Here is a 23,249-nt window from a genome sequence, read left to right on the forward strand (position 1 = left end):
GCAAGCAAAAGCGAAGAAAATAAAAATACTCCATATTTCGAAAATTGAGATTATTTGCCTGCAAAAAACGAAACGCGAAATAGAAGAATCCTTACGAATGCAGAATATGTAAGTATCAATGTGAAAAATACGAAAATAAGGGAATTAGAGACGTTTGGTGGTTACCGAAATTTTAATGAAATGCCAACACCATGAAACTTTGCATGCTTATAACAAAAATTTTCGGACAACATCAAACTTAACAAAAACCTAAGTTGTTAATAGCATAAAGAAATGGGTAACAGTTTCGTATATCGGAGATACATTTCTTCATCTTTACAGAAGAAACAACTTACGGAAATGAGTTTCTCTAAGGCTTCCAACGTTCGTCGAAGTATTTTCTTTCATCGTGGAATGTATCATGTATTTTTCAAGAGAAATATCTCACCGACTCACAATTGCCATTGCTTCCCCTACGTGAAACGGATGCTGCGATGTTTGCTGACATAACCCCCGTCAGTGTTTCCAACCCCCCATTTTTTTTTAACAATGTTTGTCTAACCTAACCTGATCGGAAATGGTTCGTGGGGCTGTCCGTGATTGGTTCGTGTGGCTATCAGTCAGCTACCCATGCATAATGTGCAATTTGCACACGTGACAAACACGATAGTAGGTATTTTTCGGTGAAGAAGGTTGGGGTAAAACTGTCAAAGCCGGGAATCGGAGAAAGTACTTACGGAATTGAGTTTCTGTATTTATGATATTTTTCTATAATATTGTCCGTCCGATGCACGAAAGCTGTTGCTTGCATTTCCATCCATGTACTTGGACCGGATGTTGCGAGCATCTGATAACGTAATCCCCGTTAAGTGTTTCCAAATGTAGCGATTTACTGCAATTCACATTGCAAAATCTTTCAACGTCCAACTCGTTGCTTAAACCATATCACGGCCTTTGAGGTAGCATAAAAGATCCAGCCCAGTCACGACTTTTAAAAAACAAAAGCACCTTGGAAACTTGAACGTTACACAAACACACAGTTTTTTCGCTATATTGCCCAACCTAACCTTACCGTGATGGTGCGTGGGGCTATCGTGAATGGTTTTTGGGGCTATTCGTGGATGGTTATACGATCCAGAATGGTTTTTGGGGCTATTCGTGGATGGTCATACTATCCCGAATGGTTTTTGGGGCTATGTGGGAATTTGTCTGTTAAGAAGGGTTGAAACACTGCTTTGCCATTTGAAATACAATGCTAGTCAAGATTTGCCCGCCATTTTGCTTGTTCAGGGAGCGAGAAAAGAACGATCAATAATTACTCGATATGTCGACAATAGATACTAATTTCGTTAAAAAAAGTGAAATCCCTTGTTAAAGAATCTTTCGCAATGCAGAATAAGTAAGTACGAATGTCAACAATTACAGAATAAATGAGTGACAGCCGATTCCCGGCTTTGACAGTTTTACCAAGTTTGGAAACACTGCATACCCATAACGGTAGTCAATATCGTAACCAAGTTATGACACATGCCATGTACCATGTAATAAGCAATGCAAGAGACCATCTGCAGTAAACTTCCCACCCAAAACGGCTCTGTGCTGATATCTTACACCCTGGATTTCGCAAACATTTCAAATATTTTCGTCAAATAAATAAGTTTATTGTAACAAAGAGTTTTTCTAAATAGCACGGACTCTACGGCTACGAAACTTAACATTTTTTTGATATTGAAGTTCCTTACATTCGTAGTGTCTATATGGATTTCCATGGCGTCCATAATGGATACCCTATTCATGTCACAGGCACATGTCTACACATTTTCTTTCTCTTGTTATGATTGACTTGAGCAATGGGATAACTTGCGATATGTTATTTGTATTATTACGTATTGGCGGGTTTGAGATTTCCGACATTGGAATTGATTTGTGTGACAACGTTATCTTGTGGATCATCGTGAACATTTCTCTTCACAACTGCAGGCCAGAAAAAGGGAGGATTGTATTTTCTGAATGACTCGTGGGATGGGATAATTTGCAACTTCTTCTTTGTATGATGGTAGGGAAAGGGGAGGGTAATATTCTGTGGAATAGGACAACAAAGACTTGTGACATGGGACTTACTTCTCTTTTGGACTTTCAAATTAACTTGGACCCGCAATTCAGCCTGCACTTGGGATAAGGAGGTAAGTTACCTTTTGAGGTTTAATTTCAGCCTTATTTCTTTGGTACCTAAATGTGTCAGTGCAAAACATAGGGCTTATTGGGGTCAGGTGACTCCAGCAAGTTTCTAACATACCTTCAAAAGGGACTCTACAGAAAGGCGGGGCCGCGGTAGCGGTAGGAGACGGTAAGTTAATTACCCCAGGGGTGGAGCCCGGAATCGGTGGGAAATTTGAACACAGCAACCACCTCGCAACTTCAAACGGCTGTAGAGTCGTAAATACGTATTTCCGTGCTCCAGAATTTTTTTATTCACAATTAGCTACACATAATCTTCATAAAAAAATATAAAAAATCACCTGCGAAATCGAGGTTGTAAGATTTCGATACGGTCCCCCCAAAACTTCTCAAATGTGAAAAAGGGGGTACTACTTTACTATACCAGAAACACCTATCAATGATTTATTTAGCAATTTTTTACATTGCTAACGTACTATTCTGCTTTGCGGAACATTTCTTTAGGTGAAATAATGAATTTCTAATGAAAATAATGTCTATTTCTTACATTAACGAGTACTTACTGTTGTTCCTTATTTCCCACAAACCATCCACGGGTAGCCCCAAAAACCATTGACGTTAGCCCAAAAATTCACGAAAGCCCCACGAACCATCACGGGGACGAGGTATGCCTACTAGGTTAGGTTAGGTTCCATTAGCACTTCTTTCGTTCAATTTATCATATACGGACAATACGAGAGTGTATTGTGCTCTCGTGCAGAAAGCAAATGGCGGCAGCAGCAAAAGCGCGTTGGAAATAGATTTTCGTAGAAAACCACATGCATTCGCATTAAAATGGATCAAAACTACATTCCCGACATCAACAATGCTACAGAAAATGATTTGCGTAAGTACTTTCTCCTGTAAATTTGAAGAAATCCGTCTCCTGTATAGTGGATCCTTTGTAGAATGCATATTTTAATGCTAAGAGAACCAAACCTGGCCTGTCTAACCTAACTACGAAAGCACACATTGAACAAAATGTTAAGTAATCGGTAAAACTCTGCAGTATGTGTTAACAGAAGTAAATCAAAACTGAACCCGTAGCATGATGAAATCGCAATAAAACAAAATGAACTTGGGCCTGAAAAAGTACACCATGTATGTGACAACACGAAACACATATATGTAGCCCTACATAATGTAAGCTAATCAAATGCAACTTGCTTTTCAATAAATATCTTGTTCTGAGAGTCGGAACTAACAGCTGCTGCCATAAAGATCTGAAATATTGATGAATTACACTAATATGACAATCATGCTAATATTTTATTTTACCTGTTTCAATTGGTACTATTTGTATTGATTTTATATATAAATACATGTATTTTTTAAATCTCTAAATAAATGTATTTTTGTCAAAACTTATGCCAGATATGGAATATATGACATAGAAAAAAGTGCAGTGCCAGTACACTCTAATTTGTTGCTACATTTTCAGTATAAAATGGTTACAGGGTGCTTGAGTAAATACCGTGTATCATATGTTGCCAGAGAATGTTTTTGTACAACTTGAAAATGTTGTAAATTTGTAATTTGTGTACATGGCATAGCCATTCTCAATTCGATATATATTGTTCTTTATTCTAAATTGGATAAACTATTAATTACAGCTGATGAGGTTGCGATAGCATAATGTTTGGGGAACAGGTTGTCGTGTGATATTAAAATGTCACTTTTCACTCACATCAATAACTGGTTGTTTTTATTTTTTTTCAGCTTTGATATCGAGTCAAAACATGAAGCCTTCTATACAGGGGGAAGCTTACAAGTAAGTAATTCTGGAGAGAAGGAAAAAAAATGCCTGAAGATGAATTGCATTTCTGTATTAAGATTTTATGTAGTTTAACAAAAAGAACCTTACTTTGCAATCTTGTAAAGGTATGAGAAATCATGGTGAGAGAAGTATGGTGGGCCCATTAGTAAATACTTTGCTAGCTGAGTGTTTAATAAATGAATGAAAGATCATATCAGACGTTTCAGTTGTTCATATACCAACTGGATTGCATGAAAATAAGAGATCCTTTACATCTTGATTTTTTGCAAGCAACTATGGGACTGGGAGTGTTGATTGGTCAATTCAAAATCTTGTTACTTAATGTTCTAGGTTATTGAAAAAGGAATTCACACTTTAAAATCATTGTAACTTGTGATGCTATTGAGATGTGTTAATATTTTATGTATATGGCTCGGAAGTTGATGACCTATAGAATGATTTTAAAATTATTAAAAAATGAAAATAATTTTCACTCTTAAAATTCAAAGCTTGACTTTTCATAATTTGCAAGGGTAGTTGAATAATTTTTAACTTTAAAACCACATTTGTAAGCGATAATAGGGCCCAGCATGGGAACCTGAAAATTGGCTTCACACAAAGTATTTTTAAGTTTGGTGAAAGGAGAATAAATTTACCACAATTAATTATTTACTCCATTGCAAAACATTTCAGTAAAAAACAATATGTACTTTTACATTGACCGTATTTTTGATTAATGGCGAACTTCCTACAATGACTGTCAGGAAATTTAAATGCATAAGTTATGCCAGCAAATGCATTTAAACAGTGGAAGAGTAAAGTAAATGCCAAAAATGAAGAAAAATATAAAAATAAATACTGAAAAATGACCTGAAAGCTAAAAAAGGCCGAAAAATGCAAAGTAAAAACAATGTTTTTTTTGTTCTAACTGAAGGGAAGTGGGCTGATATCAGGATTAGCCTTGTTTTCAAGGCTTACCCTAGTTATGTATGTATGAAAAGAGTAACTCAAAATGTTTTATTTCAGTGACAGTCAGCAACTGTAGTACCTGCCAGTGACACCATGTGACCACTTTTCCGAAAATGGCTGCTACACGGGTGGAGAATGCCTTTTGTGTTATGGGTTTCAAAGGTATGAGTCTGCTACCGCATTGCGTCACAAATTCAGGAGCTAATTTAAAATGGCTCCACCTAGCAGGCAATCCACCTTCGATTGGGTAAGAAAATTTAAGGAGACTGAAGTATCTGTAAAGGCAAAAGCAGTGGGAGGCCATCAACAATGGGGGAACGGGTGGAAGAGACCGGGAAAGCATCCTCCGAAGTCCATGAAAATCAACATCTCGTGCCATACCGAGCTGAAGACTGTTATGTGCATTTTTTAAAATTGGTCCTGAATTTGTGATGCAATGTGGTAGCATACTCAGACTTTCAAAACTCCATAACACAATAGGACTTCCATCTGGGCAGGAAAAGTGGCCAGTGGCACCACTGGCAAGTACTATGGTTGCAGGCTGTCACCGAAATATTTATTTTTGAGTTACTCTTTTCATACATACATCATGTTAACCCATCTCAATAGCATCACAAATTACAATAATTACAAAGTGTCAATTTCTTTTTGAATAACCCTGTATGTAAAAATGTTTTGTATAGTTTCCTTTTGTTCAGTTATTTTGAACAATTATTAATGAGTGAATGTTTTGTTTAAAGTAATTTCTTTCTGTTTTTCTGCTGTAGTGGACTGACGATGGAAAGCACATGCTGTGCCAGTGTGGAGCCACCATCCAAGTAGTAGATGTGGAGAAGGGGCAGGTGGTGAAGCGACTGGGGGAGGAAGAGGCAGGGGACACGGTCATCTGCTTTGTTCTCAGTTTGAACAACGAGTTCGTCGTATCTGCTCACAGTTCGGGACTTTTCCGCCAGTGGAGGTGGTCAGGTAAATGTTTGCATCTTGTTAGGATAGTTTCAGTTGCGAATCTTCAGAGAACACATTTTATTCTCTTATTGTTTGTTCCTTTTTGAATGTGTGCTATAATGGGACAGATTAAACAGTAATCCATTGATTTCATCTGATACATGCATGTCACTGTATAGACTCAGTAAAATTTCCACTACTGTTTCCATCCCATACTTCAATAAATCTCCTGTTATTGTATGCACAATTTTACCATTTTGTTAATGATTGTATGTACATACAAATTAGGGATGGGCTGATGTGAAATTTTGACCGATATGGATAAAGTACTGATACAAAATTTACGGATACTGATAACTAGGGACACAAATTTATGGTAAATTAAAACTAAGGAGAGCGGTAAATAAAATGTTAGATCATCGGTATATACCAGCGGTGGAAAAAAAATTCGCACACACTTTTTCATCATGAGAGGAAACAACATACAAAAGAGCTATAAATTGATAAACTACTTCATTTTTATATACTGTACACATACACAAGTACTTAGCTGTCCAACCAAAAAGAAAACATCAACACAAAATCACTTCATTTCTAAATTGCATATATCTCAAGTGATTTATTCATTGTATGTATTTAAATGATATCCTTGCTGTCCAACAAGTAAAATAATCACTACTACACATACACAAACACATGTTGAAAATCACGTCATGATAAACAAAATTCATTCGTGACTGAACACAAATGACACCATTGTTTCCCTTGATGTGCGGGAACAGACTAATCTTATCGCTGCTACAGCTAGCAAGTTCAATGAAACTGGAAGTTGAATAGACATTCGGGGGAAGAAAGGAATGCAGCTTGACAGGGAACGAAGTTTTCGAACTGAGATTATGTGCATTGGAAATCCGAATTTTCAGCGTCTTCCTGATGTGATCGAAGATAAAATGCTCTTCAGCTGCAAGTGGTAGGAAACTTTAGGCAAACGTTTCGTTACAAATCGACAGTTTGCGCGCACAACCTTGATTTCATGTTTTCTACTTAATTTGATGATATTTCACGGTTATTTCGCGAAAAAGCGTTCATTTCGTGGAAAAGCACACATTTCGCGTTACTTCGCGAATAAAACTCAGGCATATTTCATCATTGGGGGTGTAGTTACGTGCAGAATGTTCAAAATTGCATCTTTTTTTCACATTTCGCGATTTCGCTCATCGCGAAAATTCAATGTCCCTACCGATAACCAATATTCTACCGATCCGATATAAAATTCCAAATGGTTCACGGACCTCTTTAATAAACTTATGTTACCAGATAAACCAAAATTTTGCAATGGAAAAGTATTTAGCCATATACTTAAGAAACATATTGAATAGAGATTATATGTTTATATCGTAAAAAATGCAACATTTTGCACAAAATTTTAAAATATTAATAGATGTATCGGATCGGTAAAATAATCTGTAATTTTACTGATAAACCAATAACCAATATGCCTATATCGGCCGGTACCTATAGAGGACCTATTAAACTGTCCCATTCCTAATAAAAGGAATTTAATCTAAGCACAATTTCAGGCAAAACTAATTTCTTTCGCCTAGTTGCATACATTCATTAATGAGGCAAATTAATCTTTCAAGCTCTTCATGGAGTGTTTGCCATATAATATGGTGATTGGTAGGATATGAAGTCTCAGTTTGAAAAAAATTGTATCAACATTTTACCAATACTTCTTGATTCTTAATAAAAATAAAATGTTTTAATCAGTTCAGTATATTGTTTCAATATTTCCCCTTCTTTTCCGTTTCCACATTTGCAGAGGAGGTCCTTGTAAAGCTATGGAAGTCCACCCACAAATTCCCAGTGTTGACACTTGCCTTGCACAGTAGCAATAATATACTTGCTAGTGGTGGTACGGACTCCTCCATAAGAATATGGGACTTGGTGCACCATGCTGTCACCCAGAGTCTTCGGGGCGTGCAAGGTGTTGTAAGGTATGTACTTGGTGATAATTTGCTGGTTATTGCTTTTTTTCAGTTTGATGAAAAGCAAGTAAGAGTTTGTTGTATGTAATTCTATGAATATCTAGTGATTGACTCGCTGAGGTAATCCCGAATCAAACTTTTTTTTTTTTTGCAACAAACTCTGTAGTGGATCATTGTATTGACAATGTGTCCAATTAAAGTAAACAGAATGGAGTGTTTTGATGACAAATTACATTATTTAGAAATTCATGGATACATTTTAAGGTCAGCATAGTAAGTAAGGTAAAGTTCCCTCTGTGTACATTGCACTGTATCATGGGGTATGTGGGCCCCACATATTTTAGATTTCTGTCATTTTTTGGTGTGACGATGGAAGCACCGCACACTGGTTACCTTTGCCCTCCAGGCTTGTCCGTACATACCGTTGGGTGAACTCCACAGCCACTTTATGCAGGGACAAGGCTGGAAAAATTCCAACCTTACTATCAGTTTAATAATTATGGATACTTTAGTTTGGACTCAAATTAAAAATTAACCACTATACCTACATAAAAACAAGTTGCATCACAATTTAGCTTATTCAATTCTGTGCTAAGCTATGGTAAGCAATTTTTTTTCGAGTATGCCTTCAATTTTTTATCGCCGTGAGAACAAAAAAAAAAGTGCCATTGGTGGGTGTTTTTCCAAACGAGAACTCTCTTCGAAATTGCTATACCTTGTGGTCCGATTGTTATGAAATTTTAATATAGTTTAGGTAGAAAGGTTTGAAATACAATTCTTCATTTTCACGTGTTTTAAATCAGCCAAAAGAAATGGTTCTTAAACCATTTTGTGTAACAACTTTTTCTTAATATTGGATAGCCTTACAAATATGACCTTGGTCTTGTTTTGAAGTTCTTTGCAGCTATTTTTAAAACCCATTATCATTGTCAATTCATATTGAACAATCTGTTTTATTTTACTTAACGTGAAATTTAGAAATTTCATATTTCCGCGTTGCACAATTTAATAGTCAAATCCTATTACGGCTCCAGACGCCGTACCCTTAGTGAATGAAGACAGAGGATCTTCGAAATTAATAGGATTTGACTATTATATTTTGCAACGTGGAAATACGAAATTTCTAAATTTCATGTAAGTAATTTTAAACCACGTTTACCGCGTCCATTATGAACTGTTTTATTTTATTCAGATTTTTAATCAACGGAGTTAAGATGTGTGTTGAATGTGGCTACACTGCTCGCAGTGATGTGCTGGCAATCTTGCATGATCGTGGGGAAACAATTCATGTTTCAGAAGCAAATAATCTGTTTCTATCCTTGTTAGATGTAACTAGCACGCCACAGAATATAATGCCGAAGGAACAAATCTTCCTTTTCTGATTTATTGATGGTTTAGACAGTAATCAGTTTCACCATTTATGATGCTGGCGAGAAGTGACAAGAAATTCAACCTTTATATTATATTATTACTTTTTTCTTTGCACTCTACATTACAAAGAGATTTTCACTTTTTTCAGTATCCTGGAGTTCCACCCTAATGTTAAGGAGAAGCTTCTGTTTGCATCAGGTGATGACACAACCATCCACGTCTTTGATCTCAATAGGATGGAGGAGCGTTTGTCTCTGAAGGGTCATTACAGCAGAGTCACCGCAATTGACTTTCATGATGATGGTAAACACGTGGTCAGGTGAGTCTTCAAATTTTCTTTCAATTTCATACTTATGATAGGAAAATTTTAATAGAGTACCAAAATAAAGTTTACTTGTTTGATATTAAATGGCAAGCATTCCATAAAGACCATGAATAGTTTTTCATCTTCTTTATTAATGTTTGTATGCAAGTGACAGGGATGTGTTTGTTTCTGCGGGGTCCGCGACAGTCTCACGCTGCAGTCTGTTTTTTTCGCTCTCTTTCCCTTTCTGTTGACGTTGCAGACTGACGCCAGTATAATCCTCCCTCGGAAATTGTGTTGTGCCGTGTCCGTGTAGAAGGTTGTGGCTTAATGTGGCACCACAAAAGTTTACATTACAGCAAAGGACATAAAGCCCCGGGCCCTAGTAATGAGCCTTGCACTCACAGTCTGTATCATAGACACCTGAGTTGTTGAGGGGGAAGATGCAGTACTGTTTGTGTTTGTTAGCTATTTTGACAGTTTGTTTGTGTGCTAGTTGGATGTTGTAGGGGAAGGTGGTTGTATGTGATAGGATGGTAGGGGAAGGGAAACCATTTATTCTTGTTGGAAGTTGGTTGTGGTTGTGTGGGTTGTCTGACCTGGGTTTCTCTTTTACTGCACCACGTGGAGAGTTGGGATTCTGTTTAACCAAGTTTTAGGGTTAGTACTGTGACGGTTGCTATCTCTATCTAGTCCCTTAGATCTTCTTCTATGGAACAGTTGGAGAAGGCTGTTTGGTTGAAGTTCAGCCATACATTAGCTTCGTAATTAATACAACAAATTAAAAACAGCTTCGTGAAAAACATGAGTAGTAAGTTTCTCTGTAATTATTCACTACCACATTTCTCATTTCCCAAAATATGAAGGCTCTGTGATAGCGTCGTCACCTTCTAATCAAGGGGTCCCAGGTTCGATACCCGGTGGAGGCACATAGTGGTTCGGATCCCACTTTAAACTGTAGGTCCAGTCCCAATTAGCCTTACTGTACATAAAGTGGACTTAAAACACCAATTCAATCAATTAATCAAAAGAACCAAAATGTGAAGGAATAAATAGTTCAAGATTATGTCGTGCTTGTTACATTTGAAGTTATCACGTAGGACCAATATTAGGAGTGATCCGAAACCACTTCGAGTTGATATACTCTTGCTGACTTCGGAATATTTGTAAATTTCCATATGTAAGGCCTTATCGATAAAAATTAAATTATAAATATTCAAAATTTCAACATGCAAGATAATCAGAATACTGCAGACACTGCCATTTAATCCCGAAATCAATTTTTTCATGCAATGCTAGTGCAAAATTAATGGTGATTATGGCTTTACCATCACTTGCACGATATTTAGTGTGAGCCAATGCCAATGTATCAGTATTGGAAAGTATCGGTAGGATTTCATTTAACGATATTTTCCAGTTTTTTTCTTGTGTTTTGGTCTGTCGCGTGGCTAATGAACTTTAATGCAGAAATATGTTGGATTGGTTGGTTGGTTGAATTGTTGTTTTAAGTCCAGCTTATGCACAGATATGCTAACTGGGAATGGACCTACAGTTTAAAGTGTCATCCAAACTACTCTGCGATGTGCCTCCACCATGTATTGAACCTGTTACCCCTTGATTGCAAGACAATGACGTTACCATTACTCCAGAAATAGCAGGAAGCCTGCAGAAATTGGTATAATACAGGAAAATATTATAACATTTTGCTTGATTGAGACTACAAAGGTAAAATATAAAATCGTGGTTACCCTGTAAATAGTGAAAATTGCCTAAATTTTTATTTTGTCTGTCCAATGCAGAAGCATGTATATATATATTGATGAGGGAAATTGGGTGAATCTCAAAAATCATGAAACACACCAGTCTCTTGCATGATGCTATTTGTCTGATTTGATCAGCATACTATGTAAAGAAAGTGATGTATTTCATGATGTTTCTGATTCACCCGATTTCCCTCATCAATACATATATTTCGGTGTTGCATTGGATAAATATTTTGTGCACATTATCAATTTCTCAGTCCATGTCTGCTTCACGTTATTTTCCGTTCTTGCTTGCAGTTGCGGAAGAGATCAGGTGATCATGTTGTGGGACATTGAAACAGGAGAATGTGTGCGAACTGTTCCAGTATATGAAGGCTTGGAAGGGATTGTTCTCCTTTCTGCAGACGTTCCTCTTCCTGCAGAAATCAAAAGAAAAGGAATTATTGTTGCTACTGCAGGAGACAGAGGTAACAATACTGGGAGCTGAGCTAATATCGATGTATTAGTATTGATCAATACTAGTAGTATAGGAAAATATTGGTTGTTATTGAATCACAAGTAACTGCAGGACTCACAGAAAGTATTGCATGCATGAACTACAACAGGGTTCTTCACCAATGACCACCTAAAATTAACATGAATTTTTATTAAATTATGGTAAACTTCGTACGTTTATATATGAAAATGTAGAGGTAATAAAATTCCAAGCAATCACATGAAAAAATTATCCTACAAAATATTTGCTCAGAACAAATGCATTATGAATATTATTAAATGGTAATTTGTTCTGTATCTCAATAAATAAATAAATTAGGGATGGGACAATATGAAATGTTGGCCGATACCGATAAAGTACCGATAATGTTAACTGATAGTCTACTGATCCTATATAAAGAACCTGAGTGGTTCATTGACCTCCTTAATAAATGTTTGTTTCCAGGTGACTGCAGTGCAAAAGAAGTTGCATTTATTTTTTCAAAAAGTAGGGCATGGAGATTATCCATAAAATTTATAACAAAATGGCAGAAAATTGCACACTAATTATAAGATATTTATTGATATATTGGATCGGTAAAATAATTTGTAATTTTGCCAATAAACCGATACACCGATATGCCTATATTGGCTAACACCGATAGAGTACCGATTAATCTGTCCTATTCCTAAAATTATAAATAAATAATCAATCCTATTTTTAAGTAAGTTACATTTCCTGCATTTCTATATCAATCGAAATCTAATGGGTACAACTGTTCAGAGATGTTAGCATAACATAGGATTTGTTACTTTACAAGAAGGATAAGTACTAATATAATCAGACCCCCCCCCCCCAGAAAAATGCATGAACATTTTATTGTTTGCGCCCGACCCTGTGGCCGAGTGGTTAGCACATCGTGCTGCAACGCCAAGGGTCCCGGGTTCGAATCCCGGTCGGGCTTGGTTGTTTGTGAATGTCCATTCATCAATTTCATCACTCATCCCCATCTTCACAAATTAGCCAAGAGGCACATAACGCGAAGTAAAATAAACTAAATCAATCAATCAATCAATTTTATTATTTCAAAGAACATTTCTTCCTTTGTTCTTACAGGTGTAATCAGAGTGTGGCAGGTTGAAAGAGGAGGTGAATTGTATTGCCAGAAGAATTCCCTTGTCTCCAACACAACAGAGGAATCGGGCTTCTCCATAACCCATCTTTCTTACATTCATTCGAGAAAAACATTCAATATTGTGACGTATGACCACAATATCATTATTCATAAAGCAGACACTTTTCAATGTGAGAAGCAGGTATGTGGAATAAATATTCATTTCTTTTTTTCTTCCCTTTTTTTGAACACATTGTAAGTGCCTCTTTGTAGAAATATAATAGAGATTAAGTTTTCTTGTAACACTTGTTATATTTTTCACTTTGACATTGTAGAAAATTCACATTAACTTTGACTTCGTAGAAAATTCACATTGATAACCTGTAATTATACTTGAATTTTAATGGAGGTAATAGAGTAGCCATTGTGGTTCCATTATAAGGTACCCCCCCTTCCTGCGGCGACTTGTGTCAAGGATGATGTGTGCCCCAGTTTGTTTCTTTTGCTGTGAGAAAAAAAAATGTGCCTGGTGCCATTTACTGGCATAACATGCATGGAAAAATTGCCCATGTGCTTGTGCACGTACAGTGTGTTGTAAAAGTCACTTTACACTTTTGAAGTTAAACAATTTTATTTTCTGTTATACTGACATCGTTTCACTTTTTTTGTGTGTTCAAAATGTTTCCCTTCTGCATTAGCACATATCTGGAGTCTGTCTGGAACGCTGACAGCCCTAGAAGACACAGTTCAACATTGCAGTCCAAAAACTGGAAGGCATCCTCAATATAATCCTGCTACTTTTAAAGTGTTTGCAGTTTCCTCCCATATGCTGCATCTTGAACCACACCCCACAGGAAGATGTCCATTGGGGTAAGATCTGGTGAATGTGGTGTCATGCATGCATGCTGTTGTATCACTCAGTGGTCAAGAACTTTGATCCAAGTTCATAGTACATATGAACATGAACTTCTTGATGATAATGGGGAGGAGCTCCATCATGTTGGAAGTAGAGCTCCTCAAAGTTATTCACATGCATCTTGAGGCATGGTACCAACCCATAGTAAATCCAAGTACTTATTGGTAGAGGCATATATTTTTGGTAAATAAAGAAACAAAATTTTGGTACAAAAACAGTCTATTTCGGATTCAAATTTGGTACATAAAATAAAATTTCGGTGCTATAGCAGTGAATAATCACATCAAAAGTGCTATATAATATGACATTTTGGTTTTAAAATTGTGAATATAATCCTAAATTTGATTAAAAACCACTTACCCCTTCTAATAGCACATTTATGTAGTTACCAGAGTATTAAGTTTATTCCCGTGTAAAGGGGTCCATTTTTACTTCTCAAATATTTACAGCAGAATTAATCAATTTTCCGTGAATTGCATAACTCGCAGGATACTTCAGACTTCTCGTCTGTATAAAAACTGTAAATTTCATGTTTAAGAGTATATTTCGCATTTTGCAGTTCATTTCGCATTATTTCGTGACAAAACAGGGTAGGAAAATGCACCTCACACCTTTCAGAAACATGAGTAATGAACATTGCAGCATGTTATTTCATATTTTGTGTTTTCGTCAAAAACTAATTTTGCATGCCTCTGCTTATCGGTATTGACGTTACCTTCATGATAAATCTATGGCCCAATCACAGCATCTGACGATATTACACCTGAAACATGCACACCTGGTTGGTTGAGCAACCATAACTGTACATTCTGATTCAATTGTAGCTTGTAAATAGTGATGGTGGATTAGATGTGAAATTCCAAACACCAGTTTCACTACCTTTAAAACAAGTTTTCAAATTGAAAATTATTTCTTCTTTGGGTAACATCACGTAAACAGAGAAACAGTAATGCTAACTCACATGCCAACTGAACTGCTATCCTCAGTGACAGTCTTTTGTTTCTTTATCAAACAGTGTGCTTGCAACAACCCACAAAACTCCCATTAACAGTGAGACCAATGGATGCCATTGGTAAAACATTAGTGCCAAATTATAAGCTTTGTTTTTGTGCTACCTTGCATGTGCAAAATGCATCGACATAAGTTAAGTGCAGATTTTCCTCTTTATTTTCCAGTTCGTAGGTTTCTCCGATGAAATCTTGGACCTAGTATTCATGGGTGAAGATGATTCACACCTGGCAGTAGCTACAAACAGTCCGCACATAAAGATCTATAGGACAAGTGATTTTTCGTGTCAGTTGGTGAAAGGTCACACAGATCTGGTGTTAGCACTCGCTGTATCGCAGTCGAATAAGTATCTTCTGGCATCCGGTGCTAAGGTAAGATTTTTAACTTTCTTGTTATCCATCTTTTTGATTGTGGAATTGTTTACTTGGCATTGTTGTGGGGGTATTGAAAAGCCCTGTCAAATAGTTAACATTTTTGCCTTTTATGTAAGGTGTGCTTTTATCTAGGTAGCCAAAAGTGGCAGAAATGTGAAATAAAATAAACCAAAATGAGATATATCTTCGGTTTGGACCTGACAACTCTGCCAGTCGAATACTCACTTGTGTTTGCACAGTTTTTTTTCTACATCTCAGCTGCAAAAAATTAAGATTTTTTCAATGTCTGGTGAGCATTTCCCATTTCTTTCTTATTTATATAGCTTAGCTGATACCAATACTCGTATTATTTCCCACCGAGGCCACACTAAAGCAGTGTTAACAACTTAAAGTATTTTGGAATATGTAAATACTTTGTTGGAAATATACTACATCAATCTGCCAGTTTTATTTTAAAATATTCATGCACGACTTAATCAGAGTATTAAATAGTTATAATTTAATCACAAAATCCATTTTTTCACATAATACTGGTGCAAACCATGAAAATGACATGTTTTGCATAATTTTCAGGAAACGTACTCCTGAAAAGTGCTGTGTGGCCTTTTTCAGATCCTCTAAGATAAGTAACCTCCAGAAAACTTGTGGATGGTACCCATGATACCTTTTTCACTACGTTGAAGTGGCCATTTTGGGCAGCCCAAGTGATACTTTCTGGTACATGTACCCGATACAATATTATTTTAATTTTTTTGTCTCTTTCAGCTTCAGACTTGACATTACATGTTTATGTTTGTTCATTTTTCAGGATAACACTGTAAGGTTATGGCTGATGGACCCAGAAACGAGTGCAGTCAAATTGGTTGGCATTGGTGACAGGCATACGGCATCCATTGGTTGCTTAACATTTAGCCAACTAAAAGCCTCATTTCTTGTTTCTGTCAGTCAGGATCTCTGCATGAAGGTGTGGAAAGTACCAAAAAAATTGGATGGTAAGTTTAATACCATTATGGTATTTGCATTTTTCGGCTTTCAACCAATTCGCACTGATAACAATACAGGGTGTCTACTGACCTGGAAAACCTGGAAAAAGTCTGGAATTTAACCAGAAACCTGGATTTTTCTCAAAGTTACCATTTTCACTACATATGTCCCCTTCACTTTGGGGCTTATGTTGTGTGAGTACGTGGATGGAGACCCTGGGGATACCTGAGCAGAGTCTGTCACTGCCTCCACTTGAATTTTGGGGGGAATGCTGCGATTCAAAAGATTCCTTCGTTAATTTTGAGAAAGTCAGTGAAAGCATGGTCCTGCGTAACTGGCCATTCCCCATCCAAGATGCAGTAACATGTAATTATATAAATTAACATATGCTTAGAATTTAAATTAATAATTTTCAGAACTTTTGTAGTAAAAACACGGCAGTTAAAGGTGAGAACTCAGCTTGCTTTTGTTAGTTACTGCAAATTTTTCTCAACTGGCCTTCTGGTAGGGGTTATTAACAATAACAACTTTTCTTTGTTTAAAAAATATAGACCTGGAAAATAATATAAATAGACCTGGAAAAAAACTGGAATTTAAAAACAGACATTTAGTAGGACACCCTGCAATACCAATGTTTGAAAATTTAACAAATAAAAGTTGTTGAAAATATTGATTGATATTAGTGGGTGAGTTTTCAACTCCAATTATAGGCGCTGGCCTCCGTGGTGGAGTTCTTAGCACATCGTGCTACAATGCCAGGAGTCCTGGGTTCGAATCCCAGCCTGGCATTGGTGTTTGTAAGTGTCTTATTACTAGAGGCACATATTTCGTTTGTGACGAAAACACTAAATGTGAAATAACACATTGTAATGTTGATTTTCCATGTTTTTGAAAGGTGTGAGCTGCATTTTCCTACCCTTTTTTGTCACGAAATGATGCGAATTGAACTGCAAAATGCGAAACAGACTCTTAAACACGATGCGACACTTTCCGAAGTTTGAATTATCCTGTAAGTTATGCAATCTACGGAAGATTAATTAATTCTGCTTTAAATATTTGAGAAGCAAAAATGCGCCCCTTTATACAGGAATAAACTTAATACTCTGGTAACTACATAAATGTGCTATTAGAAGGGATATGTTTATTTTGTGTAGTAAGTGCAGTTTTTTTATCAGATTTAGGATTATATTCACAGTTTTAAAACCAAAATGTCATTTTATATACCACTTTTGATCTGACTTTTCACTTCTATAACACCCAAATTTAATTTTATTTACAGCTTTTGAACTCTAAATTGACTCTGTTTTTGTACCGAAATTTTGGTTTTTTATTTACCAAAAATATGTGCCTCTACTTATCACTCATCAATTTCATCATACGATCACTCATCCCCATCTTCACGATTAACCAAAACTGACAGAAAATAGAAACAAAATAATCAAATCAGTCAATCCAATTGTAGGCATCAATATACCAGAACCTTGCTTTAAAGTATTCAAAAATTGCATCAGAATATTATAATGCCCATTATGTAATCACAAAATACATTTTTTTCACATAATATTAGTGCAAAATCAACAGAAACTTGGGATTTTGCCTAACGTCCAAGATAATTAGACCCCACGAAAATGTTTGTGTGGCATTTTTGTGGATCCCATGAAAAACAAAACACTGGAAAATTATCGGCTAAAGTCCCACTGGTACTGTGATACCCATACATCAGTCATTGTCTCGGCCCTAGTATTTTTGTCACTTTTCTACCACTTTGGCTAATTGCAATGATGAGGATGAGTGATTAAATTATTGGATGAAATTGATGAAGGAGCATCCAGAATGAACACCCATGTCGAGGCCGAGAGTTGAACATGGGAACTTCAGCAGCAAGTTCAAAAGTCTTTCACTTAACATGCTTGTCCACCAATCTGGCATTGTCAATCTAGCGTTCCTATTTTATTGCAAGATACTGAAGTAGTTATGGTGTAATGGGTGACCTTCCACGTAGTACACCCTGGACTGCATTTTGCAGACTATTGAGGCTGTGGAGTCTGGAATCAACTGCCAGTGTAATCCTCCGGGGATGGGGCTCATGCTGTGTCGTGCATATATGTGTGTGATTGTCCCTTGATCCATCCTATCATATCACCATCGTCATTGTTGCAATAAGTCAAAAGTGGCAGAAAGTTAAGCAAAGTAAATCACATCAATTAACCAATTCCTGGTGTAAATGCTTTCCGAGTTGCGTAAGTACGTGAAGCAATGTTTTAAAAACAAAAATATATCTTATTACTAGAGCTCGGATTTGTATGTAATTACATTTTCTATTCTTTTCTAGATACATACCTTGAACAGGAAAATGTCAAGGAACTGACATGATTTTGCATACGTTTTATGTTACATATTTGCACATATTTTACATATTTGCTAATTTACTTTACATAAAACAACATATTTTGGTAGTTTTTTCCTGTCTTGATCCTTTTTCCTATGTTTTCGATCTCGGAAACATGATGAAGAAAAATTGTAGCTCATGTGATGTTATATTTTCTAATCAATGAGATGCATAGTGTTTACTGTCACCAGAAATTGACTGCCAAGTCAACAGAGAAGCTGAAGAAGAAGAAAAAAAAATATATGGGAACTGCTATTTATCGAAAGATGCTGGAGTTTCTCCCTCTTGGCATTGGTGGACAAGAAAGCTACTTTCCTGTACGTAGTGAGTTACACAATATGTTTCCTTGTACAAAAGTAGCTATGTATTTTCATTTCTTTTTTCTGTAGATGCTTCTTTTTACAATTTGTTTCGAAAGTTACAATAAGCTCTTTTTTGAGTTTATAAATTTGATACAAATTTTAATTTGAACAACTTATGTCCTTAAAATTAAGTTGAATATGTTCAAATAAAATAAATACCTAGCAGAATTCTTGAAATGGCTTCGATACTCGATTGTTATTAAAATTACATATTATTTGATACTACATATTTAGCTACATGTCCTTTTGATAATATATATCTAGGTACATATTTTATCAATTATTGTTACATATTTATTAGGTTAGTCAAAAAGTAAATGCAATGTTTTTCTTTTCTTCCGTAGGTTGGCTGTACAGCTTTCTGAGCTCGCAAGCCGATAGATAGTATCGTTGTCTTCGCCTGTGGCAGGTTACAGCATCATCACTTCAGTTCACTCTGCAGTGTTGCCAAGTAAACATGGCTGCGCCACTATCCGTGTGCACCACAGAAGAACAGCGTTCTGTAATCCTTTTTTTGTGGTCTGAAGGTGTACCAGAAGCTGAAATCCATAGAAGACTTTCAGCACAATACTGTGACAATGTTTTACCGCTGCGAAGTGTTTACCAGTGGATTGAAAAGTTCAAAACCGGCCGAACAAGTGTGAAGGACGAGGAAAGAGCAGGTCACATCCACTACTGATGACAACATTGAGCAAGTCCGTGAGCTGGTTCTGAATAACCGACGAGTGACTGTTGATGAAGTGGCAAACCATATGCACGTTAGTCATGGTTCTGCATATGAAATTGTCCATAACAGGCTCAACTTTCATAAAGTCTGTGCGAGAACTCGCTGACGAGAACAAGCGAAATCATGTGAGAATCTGTCAGCAATTATTGGACAGACATGCTAACGAAGGTGAAGCCTTTTTTGAAACGAATCATCACTGGAGATGAAACATGGATCCATCACTTCGAACCTGAGAGCAAACGCCAGAGCATGGAATGGGAACACCCTGAATTTCCAGTGAAAAAAAAAGTCAAGCATCAACACTCTGCAGGAAAAGTGATGCTCACACTTTTTTGGGACTCAGAAGTTGTAATTATGGAACATTATGTGGAAAAGGGGACAACAATAAACAGTGATATGCTTTCGAACAAGTTGAAGCCTGCAATTCGAAGCAAACGACGAGGTCGATTGTCGGAAGGCATTCTTTTGTTGCATGACAATGCGCGTCCCCATACTGCCGCCTACACTGCTCAAACTCTTCAGAATCTGGGCTTCGAGGTGTTAGAGCCCATACAGTCCCGATCTCGCCCCATCAGATTACCATCTGTTCGGTCCACTTAAAGATGCTTTAAGAGGCCGTCGATTTGACACAGATCAACAGGTGAAGGAAGCAGTGCATACGTGGCTTGCTGCTCAACCGAAAACCTTTTTTTCTCAGGGTATCGGAAAGCTTGTGGAACGTTGGACCAAGTTATTGAAGTGCAGGGGGACTATGTTGGAAAATGATATCATTGTAAGTTTTCTATTGTTGTTGTGAAAAATAAAAAAAGGAGATTGCATTTACTTTTTGACTGACCTAATATGTACATATTTTGTACTTTGATATTACATATTAATCCATGGTCTACTTATTACAGTGGAACCTCGATTTTTCGTGTTTCGCGGACCAAGGTGATTGCACAAAAATGTAAAATCATGGTTCCACTGTATTAAGAACATTTGTGGGCTGTGTTTTAGTTCTTTGTTCTTTAAAAGTGTGCGGATTGAGTATTTAAATTTTTTTTTTTTTTACAGATGAGAATCCAGCCCATACATTGGCAGTCAAATACACTGAAGTAGCCCACGATAAAGACATCAACAGTGTCTGTGTGTCACCAAATGATAAGCTAGTAGCAACTGGTTCACAGGATAAAACGGCAAAGGTATGCTTTATATAGTCAAACAGTGAAGTTACTTCAGATGCCTTGCATTTTAAATGGTCCCACATGGAGTATAGTTCCTGCCATTTATTGAAGTTATTGCCAGAATGATATCATTAAAGTAGCAAAGACAGATTAGAATTATTTTAACCTTTAGGTGGCTGAGAATGGCATATAGAATAGCAATGCTGGTAATATGTTTTTATGTTACATATTTATTACTTTTTGAATGATTTCAGTAGATATTTTGGATTTTTTTATGCATATAGGTATATGTATATTAGGGATGGCCGACATGAAATTTTGTCCGATATCGATATAAAATTTACTGATAAAAGTAACCAATATTCTACCGATCCGATATAAAATTCCAAATGGTCCTTCAAGAACCTGAATAGTTCATTGATCTGTTTAAAAAAATGTTTGTTTCCAAGTGACTGCAGTGCAAAAGGAGTTGCATATTTAGAAATGTATTTTTTAAAATGTAGGGCATGCAGATTGTTCATAAAAATTATAACAAAATGGCACAATTTTGCTCTAAATTATAAGATATTTGTAGATATATCGAATTGGTAAAATAATCAGTAATTTTACCGATATACCAATCTGCCTATATTGGCCGATACCGATCGTGTACCGATAAATCTGGCTAATGTATATATTTTATTGTATTTTAGTAGATAATTATCCAGGCCCTATCTCTAACATTCAATAGTAAATGTCAAATGTTCTATGACGAATCTGAATGGTTTGTTCACCACCCTAATTAATGTGCATGACCAGATGACTGTCATGTTTTTTTAGTTAAGAAAAGAAACTTAACATACATGGATATTTACTTTCCAAAACAGGGTACTTGAATGGTACCTACACTGCTATGCAATGTTGACATATACTGAGTAACTAACACTATTTAGTAGCATAATAAACACAGTTAACGAAAATAACTTTTCTCCATTATTTTGAAAGAGGGCAGTAACTTCATTAAATCAAAATTGTAGAAAATAGAACTTCTGTTGTGAAGCATGTACCTAAATTTGCTTCTAAGTTAATTCAGTGGCAATTTCGGGTATATTTTTTGCATATTTGTAGCAATCCTTACTTTGACAATCACAAAAACTACTAAATTTAATTTGTTTGGCTGCAGGTGTGGTTTGCAGATGGGCTGAAGCTAGCAGGTGTACTCCGTGGACATAAACGTGGAATCTGGTGTGTCCGTTTTTCTCCAGTGGATCAAGCCTTGGCTACTTCATCAGCAGATGCTTTTGTCAAATTGTGGTCTCTCACGGACTTCTCTTGCATCAAGGTAATTAGTTGTTTCTCAAAACTACTAGGGTCTCCCGGATGCCGTAGTGGTAACGTCGTCCCCTTGTAATCAAGGTGTTCCGGGTTCGATACCCGTTGGAGGCATATGGCACAGTGGTTCGGATCCCACTTTAAATTGTAGGTCCAGTCCCAATTAGCCTTCAATCAAGCAACCAGTCAAAACTACTAATTACACCTTACAGAGGATTCCCACTGACCTGAAATCCTGAAAATGTGAGAAATCAAGATTTTTTTGTACTTGCCAATATTTAAGAATGAAAGAAAAATAAACTTTTTGTTGAAACTGCTCCTTGGTGGCAGATATCTGTTTCTTTCTTCCTAACCTACCTACCCCCTCTATCTCTCCCCTTTCTGCTTGGGAGAGAGAGGGGCCAAGGAGAGAGAAGTGAAGAGAAAAAAAGAGTCTAGAGAGAGAAAGTGTGAAAGAAAGAGAACAAGAGAGTGAAAGAAGACACACTCTCTCTCTCTGCTAATTTATTTTGCTCAATCTTGAATAAACTTGCTTCTTATGAATAGAACTTCATTTTAACACTAAGAACATGGCGATTGTTGTGTTTATGGACCACTGAAAGACACGTGAATTTCTTTTTGCAAAGTGGTTCAGAGCCCACTTGAAAACTGTAGGTTCAATCCCGATTAACCTATTTGTAGAGTTTTATAGTTTGAGCTCCTGCCTAAATTCTCTTGATTTCATACTGGTTAAACTAGCTCTTTTAACCAGTTGTAAACAATTAATATACATAACCTGCTTACATATCTGTGAACCTGTTTATTTTACTCCATAAATTTTACTGGTCACCGAATATGTAAGCGCATTTCATGTATATACCGGTATTCATATCTTACTACATCTAAAGTCCCGTAACAAGTCTTAACAAGTTTCCAATTGTGTATTTCAGTCTTTTGAAGGCCATGATGCCTCGGTGCTAAGGGTGGAGTTCCTCAGTCGAGGAATGCAACTTATCACTGCAGGTGGAGACGGGCTGTTGAAGTTGTGGTCCATTAAGAACAGTGAGTGTGTCACTTCCATGGATGGGCACACTGGTCGAATTTGGGCCTTAGCAGGTACGTTAGATATTTTAACAAATCATGAATAATTTAGTT

General features: G+C 36.5%; 1 protein-coding gene across 2 annotated transcripts in view; it reads left to right on the forward strand.

The window, feature by feature from the left end:
- LOC145978241 (transducin beta-like protein 3) overlaps positions 1 to 23,249 on the forward strand; it is a 70,565-nt gene that overhangs the window by 36,598 nt on the left and 10,718 nt on the right. For both annotated transcript variants that reach the window (XM_083110720.1, XM_083110719.1), the window contains exons 2-12: positions 3,916 to 3,967; positions 5,689 to 5,887; positions 7,689 to 7,863; positions 9,374 to 9,544; positions 11,590 to 11,759; positions 12,884 to 13,083; positions 14,973 to 15,176; positions 15,988 to 16,171; positions 20,695 to 20,822; positions 21,967 to 22,125; positions 23,045 to 23,210. In XM_083110720.1, the coding sequence (XP_082966846.1) occupies positions 5,710 to 5,887; positions 7,689 to 7,863; positions 9,374 to 9,544; positions 11,590 to 11,759; positions 12,884 to 13,083; positions 14,973 to 15,176; positions 15,988 to 16,171; positions 20,695 to 20,822; positions 21,967 to 22,125; positions 23,045 to 23,210 (1,735 nt within the window). In that variant the 5' untranslated portion in view covers positions 3,916 to 3,967; positions 5,689 to 5,709. The remainder of the gene's footprint in view (positions 1 to 3,915; positions 3,968 to 5,688; positions 5,888 to 7,688; positions 7,864 to 9,373; positions 9,545 to 11,589; positions 11,760 to 12,883; positions 13,084 to 14,972; positions 15,177 to 15,987; positions 16,172 to 20,694; positions 20,823 to 21,966; positions 22,126 to 23,044; positions 23,211 to 23,249) is intronic.

The sequence above is a fragment of the Lepisma saccharinum genome, chromosome 24 (genome assembly GCF_977018435.1).
Source record: "Lepisma saccharinum chromosome 24, izLepSacc3.1, whole genome shotgun sequence".
NCBI lineage: Eukaryota > Metazoa > Arthropoda > Insecta > Zygentoma > Lepismatidae > Lepisma > Lepisma saccharinum.